Raw genomic sequence first — 7,526 nt, forward strand, 5'->3', positions numbered from 1 at the left:
TTTAGCCTCAAGATCTTCCCAGGAGTGTGTGTGAGACCCCAGGCCCAGGAAAACAGAATCGGTGCCTCCTTACCTTGGAGGAAAGGAGCAAAGGGGTGTGTAGGGTAGGCCCTGCATGGGGTCTGCTGCTGGCCAGGAGTCTACACAGCACTGAGATTTGGGCTCTTTGCTAACAGAGGGAGCAGTGTTTGGGGTAGCTGCTTTTATTAGGACTATGTATTTAAAATGTTAACAGAAATATAATTAGACAATAATAGCTCCCACTTTTGGAGTCTTTACTCTTCTGTCAGATATTATAAAAGGGATTTTGTATACAGTATCTTTAATTCTTAACCACAATCTTTGAAATGTGGGCATTGTTATCCTACTTTACAGATTAGGAAACTAATATTCAGAGATAACTTTGGGATTTGCTCAAGGTTGCCCAGAGACTTTTCTTCCAGAGGGAAGCTCCCCAGTGATGGAGGGTAAGGCATCAGGAGAGGAGTAAGGGCTGCTGAGCTGCAGGTGTGGGCAAGGGCGGAGAGCTGCCAGCCAGGAAGGCACACCTTGGGCAAAGTTTGGGCAGGAGGGTGAGGAGAGGGAGGTGCCATAGAGGGAGGAAGACAATAGACCTGAGGGGGCCTTGGAGTCTGCCATGAGGTGCCAGGGCATCTACCTCCTGCCCGCAGCCCTGAGCACGCGACCAAAGTGGCGCTGAAGGTGGTGACGCCCATTGTCATCTCAGTCTTTGTGCTGGCCCTGTACCTGCACGCCCAGCAGGTGGAGTCCACCGCCCGCCTCGACTTCCTCTGGAAACTGCAGGTGGGTGGCCCAGGGCCTGGAACTGGGGTGGGGGAGGCACCCAGGCCCTTCGTGAGTCAGCGAGTCCATAACCTGGGCTGGGCTGGGCCTTAGTTCTGCACTGACCAAGTGTCCTTCTCAGGCTTTGTCCCAACTGACTCATGTCCCATGTCCCAGAGAGTCTGCTCCCTGCTCTCTGGGGCCAAGAGACAAAACCCCAGAGCTTATCAGACGAACCCAGTCTCAACAGTGCTGGGGCTCCGATGGGCCCAGGAGATAGGCTCTTAAGTCATAAATACCGTATGCATCCAGGCAGGGGCAGAGGCGGTGGGGTGCTAGGGCCACAGCTCTGACCTGTGCTGGGTGCTGAGGGAGGGCTGACATTCAGCTTCATGCTCTGCACCCTGAGCCTGTCCAACTAGAGGACGGAATGCCCCTGGACCACACCCACAGGGTGCTCCAGGTGCTAGCAGCAGCCCCTGTGGCCCCTTGTTACCTGGCGGGCCACCTCAAAAGGTCCAGGAGAGAGTGCCCAAGGGCACTCACTGTGAGAAAGCCTGGTCTTCTATGTAGGCTGCCTCAGACCTGTTATTCCAGCCCAGCTCCGTGCAGGACATAGCCTAGCTTGGCGTCCTTGCCTCCGCTGGCCTGGCCCCTACGTCCAGACCTCTTCTCCAGCTCATCTGCAACTGGCTTAGACTTCCTCCATCCTCAACTTTTTATTAACATTGAGATTAAAGTCTTCAGGCTGGGGCGTGAGGCCCTGGAATTTCACTGGATGCTGAGTGAAGTTGGGGCATAGGGTTGCCCTCCTATTGGGTGTTTTGCAAGATGTCTGGCTGAGGTCCCCAGTGGGGTCTCCAGTGGGGACACCCTGGAATCAGGAGAACATGTTTTCCTTTTGGAACGCTCCTGAGAGGCCCCGGATGGGGAGGGACCTTGGGGACATCTAGTGTGAGGCTGCATATGTCTCTTCTCAGGGAGCAGCCACCCAGCCTCCTCCTCGCTCTCACCCCGCTCCCAGGGGAAGCTCCTAGGAGGCCCCAGCTCTCTCCTAGGGGCTGACCAGGCCCTGTGGGACCTGAGGCCAAGGTTCCTCTGCTTTGCTTGCACACACCCTGCCTCCCCCGTGAGCCCCCAGGAAGCCCGTCCCAAAATAGTTGCTGTGGTGCGACTGAGTTGTGTTGCAAAGACCTTGATAAAGCGTCGGCAGCGAAGGAAGGGCGAGCCTGCCACTCAGCCTCTCTGTGACATGCTGCCCCTTCATGCCTAATCCCCCCAGTGCTACGGCAACAGCAGTTTTGTCTCAGCTCCCAGCCAGGTGCAGCCTCTGGAGCTTGAAGGTGAAGACCTGGATGAGCCACACACAGGGCGGTTGCCAGCCTCTCCCAGATAGCTGAGTCCTCCCAGCTCTCAGCCGGGTTGGAACCTTTCAGGCTCGAAACAGCCAGAGTAGCAGGGTCTGTCCTCTGCCACAGGAAGGGGTGTGTTGGCCTCCTCCAGGCCCCTGGGTCTGAGGCCTCGCACATAAGCCCACATCGTTCCGTTCCTTCCAGCATCCCTGGGCTATAGCCCGGCCGCCCAGTAGTGCTGAGGTTGTGGGGAGGTTTGGGGACCAGGTTGTTCTCAGTCATTCCCCTCCATGTCTTCAGTCCCAGAGGCACTCGCGTTATTAGTGTTCCTCTCCACTTGTAGCCTCGGAAACAGGTTAGTTCCACTGCTTGACCTCTTCTCCCTGATCTCCTCCCTCCCTGCGCCCGTGCTCCCCCCTCCCCACCCACCACTTCTGTCTTCTTTTTTTGGTGAGGAACTTTTAAAAAGTAGTTTAAAACCTACAGAAAATTTACAAGAACAGTATAAAGAACTCTAGCGGCCCCTTCATCAGATCCCCCCATTTTTCTCCATTTGCTCAATCGCCTCCCTTCTGACATGATGCCCCATCACCCCCAAATCTTCAGTGTCTACTCTCCAAAAGGAAGGACACTCCTTACACTACCCCCACTCGACCTCCCAATCAAGAAATCACCAAGCACCAGTGTAGCACCATGCCTCCCACAGAGTCTATTCAAATCTTGCCGGTGATCCCGGTTCTGGCCCGGGGCCCTATCCAGGTGTGCACCCTGCTCTCTGCATTTAGTTGTGTCTCCTCAGTCTTCCCTTGCCTTTCGGTCCTTGCCAGTCTTAAAGAGGGCCTTATTCTGTGACCCTCGGCCTAGGTCCGTTGACATTTCCCATGTCCAGCTTCAGGCCACGCCTTCTTGGAGGAAAGCATGGACATGGCGTTGAGCCCACTCGGTGCATCGCACTGGAGACTCCACTGTGTTGACCTGTCCCACCCCCGGAGACGTTCATGTTGACCTCCCACTCAAGTGGGCGTCTGCCAGCTTTCTCCAGTGCCAAGTCTCCGTCTTCCCCTTTGCATTTGATTAGCATTTTGTGGAAAGGTATTCTGATATTACACCAATATGCTGATCCTCAGCAAATCTCCGCCCACCAGTCCGAGCATCCATGGCTGACTCCTGCCTTCCAGGTAGTGATGACCAATATGCATCCTTTCTTCCACATTTGTTAATTGGCATTCTGCTTTAAGGAAAATCCTCCTTCTCTCCACTTATTTACTTAATCACTCATTTATCTATATCAGCATGGACTCATAGATCCCTATCAAATTCAGTGGGTTTTAATCTGCACCTCATTATTTTAATGCTTGAATTGTGCTGGGTTTGTTTCTTCAAGTTGGCTTCTGTGTTCTTTGCCATGTCTCCATCGTTCTTTGAACATTTTTTTACCTTCTGGCATAAGACGATGTCTCGGGTTCATCAGGTACTTTCCCTGCTCCAGCCCAGGAATCAGCGATTTCTTCAAAGAGCCCCAGTTCTTTTTAGTGGATAACGGTATTTAGAAACCAAGATCAGGGAAGTCATTGCGCTCACTGTTCTAGGTCCTCTCTCTGGACAAAGCTAGGAAGTATATGTAAGTGTAAATGAACATGTAAGTAAACGTGTATACACACATGCACATGTATGGATATTCCTCCAACATCTCTGTTGATACTTAAAACCACGAGTATATATCAGTACTTCCATTTCAAATGTGACACCTTGGGCTTCTTTCTAGCCTTCTCTCCTTCCCTGCTTACAAACGTCTCTGGCAGTGAGAGACCTAGCTTTCGTTATCTTTCATATGTTTACTCATTTGCTCAGTGGAACCAACCTCCCAACCCCTCCAACCCCTTTTTTTGCTATCTCCCCCTTCTTTACTTCCCTGTTTCTTGTATGCTGCGCATGCCACATGTAGAACCCCTTCCTCTGATCATTTTGCTTCCTCACGCACCGAGGGCTGTGCACAAGGGAGGGAAGGAAGGGAAGGTTAGAAGGGAAAAGGCTGGACCTGCCCCCCACCCCATTATGAAAATAATTAAGGTCTGTGTACATGTGTGTGAGTGTGTGGATGAGCATGCCTCTACCTGCTGGTGTGTCAGCCTCTGTCCCCTGCAGCTTCCTGACAGGCTCATGATTCTTCCATGTCCCTTCATCTCCCATCCTTCTCTGAGGCTTTGAGGACAGAAGGACAACATCACATAAATACCAGTTACAGACACCTGACTGCAGGTCAGGTTTGGTCTAGTGCTCCACCCCTATTCTCACCCAGCAGCCTATTTTGCTGTTAGACTTCTGGTCACGGTGGGTGGGTGGGTGCTGACAGGGAGGTGGGGAAGCCTGGGGTCTTTAGCTTCCTTGAAACAGCTGCACAAGGACCACCCTTACCCTCAAGGCCCCCTCCTGGCTGAACCACTGGTCTCAGTTCTCAAGGGGGAGCCCACTCTTGTCCGCCTCCAACAACACTAACGTTATTAAGACCAGCAAGAGGCTGTGGACCCCTGAGCCTTCCTGCCCAGCTGGAACCCAACCCTGGAAGCATCTGGCTATGTTGGCAGCTGCCCGGCATGGCTTGGTGCAGGGTTCCCCAGATGTGGCAGAAGCATCTGGCCAGGGCCTGGGGACTTGGCCTCTGTTCCCAGCAGTAGCCTTGTTCCCAGTATTCCTGCCACTCTGCCTGACACTTTGGGCAGTTGCTCTCTGGGAAGGGCACATGTCACATTTCTGCCACCTGCTGGGCTGGAGTGTCCCTGATTCCATTGGCATGTGGTCTCAGCAGGCAGCAGGTACAGGACTGTGGGCAGCCTGGTGCATTTGCAGAGGCAGGTGGACCAGCTAGGTCTTCTCCATGGGATAGTCTTTGAGAAGTACAGGGATTCCAACTTCAGACTTCTCCCTCTGGCACACCTGTTCCAGAGCTAGGAGCAGGGGCCTCTGATTTATTGGGAAGGAGATGGTCCAAGTGTCCCACCTCATAGGAGTAAAGGCCACCTGGGCTGGTATGCCAGGGAAGGGAGAGAGCTCATGCCCACTGGACCTACCTGGCCTCTGAGGGTCTAGGAGCTTCCTGAGGCATGACCCCCATCCTCAAGGCCATGTTTCTAGTGGCTCCAGGAGTGGCGAGCTGTGGGTTCTCTCACCTTAGGAGCAAGACCGAGCCTCTGAGCCTTGGCGTCCCTGAGCTTTCTGCCTCCCTTGCTGGACCCAGGTCCTGTGGCCTTGGGTGGGTGTGCCTGCTCCTTCCTCACAGGCAGCCACCACCCACTGGGAGAGCCAAACCCCGAGAACTAGTCCTGGCCCTTTTGGAGGTTCTAGTTGCAGCCAAATAGAAAGCCCTCCACATTTAGTTGGGGAAGGCCCAAGTAGGCTAGCTAGATCTTTTAGACAGCTCTGCTAATGATCCTTTCCCTGACCGCCTTACCAACGTGGTCACTCCCAGTTAAAGGGGCCATTTTGTTCACCATCAAGGGAGAGGAAACCAGCAGACGCCACTCTGTACCCCTATGTCCCATGAACGCTCTGATCAGGTGGCTTCTTGCACGCCTTGGCACAGGATTACCTCTGTGCTTCAACCTGTGGGCCACTACTGGCCTCTTGACCCAGGGATTCTGCATTGTCCCTTTAACTTGGAGGGTAAGTGACCACAAACCCCAATTGCACAGATCTAGGATCCAAAGTAGTGGAAAATGAAAGTCAGAGGCAATGTCCCTGCCCCGCCCTGCCCTGGGTGGCACCTCAGGACTCTAGCACCTCCTGGCCTTGCCTGGCTGCATCTGGCCGTGGGGTCAGTCTGTTAAAGTGGTCTTTATCAAACTGCTTTTCTGACTGTGTTTCTTGCTATGAAGAGAAAACTGAAAAGTTGAGGAGCACGTGGGTAGCTGGCGGGCCGTTTGGGGTGTGGTCTTGGACTATCCCTTTAATCTACTGCCTCATTCTAGTCCTAGGCAGACAGGATCCTTCCGGGCCCCGCTTTGGGAACTGCTTCCACTCAGGAATGTCCTGCTTCAGGATCAGCACTCTCATGTGTGTCACTTTCCAAGAGGCAGGCGGGGGAGAGTTAGATACTTACAAATCTGTCTCTTTTCTGATGGTCAAAGCAATAGCTGCTCTTGATAGGAAGTGGGAAGTAGAGGCAGCAGAGAGGGGCTAGAAAGCTGGGCACTTGTCGCAATCTCGGGCACATGCTGGCATTTAGGGGGATCACACTCTCTTTTCCTAAGTAGCATGCCACTCGCCCCCTCCCTCTGACCGGGTCTTCTGTCCCAGGCCACGGAGGAGAAGGAGGAGATGGAGGAGCTGCAGGCCTACAACCGGCGGCTGCTGCACAACATCCTGCCCAAGGACGTGGCCGCCCACTTCCTGGCCCGTGAGCGGCGCAACGACGAGCTCTACTATCAGTCGTGTGAGTGCGTGGCCGTCATGTTCGCCTCCATCGCTAACTTCTCCGAGTTCTATGTGGAGCTGGAGGCCAACAACGAGGGTGTCGAGTGCTTGCGGCTGCTTAATGAAATCATCGCCGATTTCGACGAGGTGAGGAGCGGGGCCGGGGCACTTGGGTCCCTGGGGTGGGAGGGATGCGGAGATCTGACGCCCCCGTTCACCATCGCCAGATATGAGCAGTGATGTCAGGAGTCCTGACCGTGGTGTCCCAAGCTCTGTCATAGGCACCTTGCAGACATTACTTCCCCTATCATGTTACGGACGAGGACACTGAGGCCCAAAGACGTGAAGTGTCTTGCCTCGGGCCACTGCCAGTAAGTGGCAGGGCTGGGGTTTCAGCCCAGGCTGTTTGAATTTGCAGTCTGTGCACCTCAGCTACCCATCGAGGCCCTGCCGGGCTGACTTGCCAACCACTCCCATCATCCACCATTCTCTTGCCACCGAGGATCCCAGGCTGAGGGAGGAGGCAGGACAAAGATGCAAAACCCTGAACAGTGGAGGCAGAAACAAAGTCGTTGCTTCATATGTGTATCACAGCCTTGTCGAGCAGCTAATGTGCGCCAGGCACTGGGGATCCTGGGAGCTCACAGTGTAGGGACGACCCCAGTGGGAACCCAGAGCCTGGGGCATGGAGTGCAGGGAGGAGAGGGATGATGAAGCTGGGACCAGACAGTCTCAGAAACAGCCCATGGACCCCTGGGGCAGTAGGGTAACTGGAGTTGGCTGAAGTGGGTCTGGGCAGGCTTCCAGCAGATCTTAGAGATAGGAGAAAGGTGTCCCGCTCGAGAAGGCGAGGACGTTTCCCTGGGAGGGATGGAGATGTGAGCCAGCCAGGGGGAGATGGCCACCAGCCCTTCCTGGGGGCAAGAGATCCAGAAGTGACTAGTGACCTGGTCCCAGAGGCTCTCGCCGTGGAGGTGGGCC

The 7,526-nt window shown here is 54.4% G+C and overlaps 1 protein-coding gene across 1 annotated transcript in view; it reads left to right on the top strand.

Annotated features, from left to right (window-relative positions):
* ADCY5 (adenylate cyclase 5) overlaps window positions 1-7,526 on the top strand; it is a 138,446-nt gene that overhangs the window by 124,347 nt on the left and 6,573 nt on the right. The window contains exon 19 of the mRNA XM_011355235.1: window positions 6,429-6,692. Coding sequence (XP_011353537.1) covers window positions 6,429-6,692 — 264 coding nt within the window. The remainder of the gene's footprint in view (window positions 1-6,428; window positions 6,693-7,526) is intronic.

Source organism: Pteropus vampyrus, unplaced genomic scaffold, assembly GCF_000151845.1.
Source record: "Pteropus vampyrus isolate Shadow unplaced genomic scaffold, Pvam_2.0 Scaffold1, whole genome shotgun sequence".
NCBI lineage: Eukaryota > Metazoa > Chordata > Mammalia > Chiroptera > Pteropodidae > Pteropus > Pteropus vampyrus.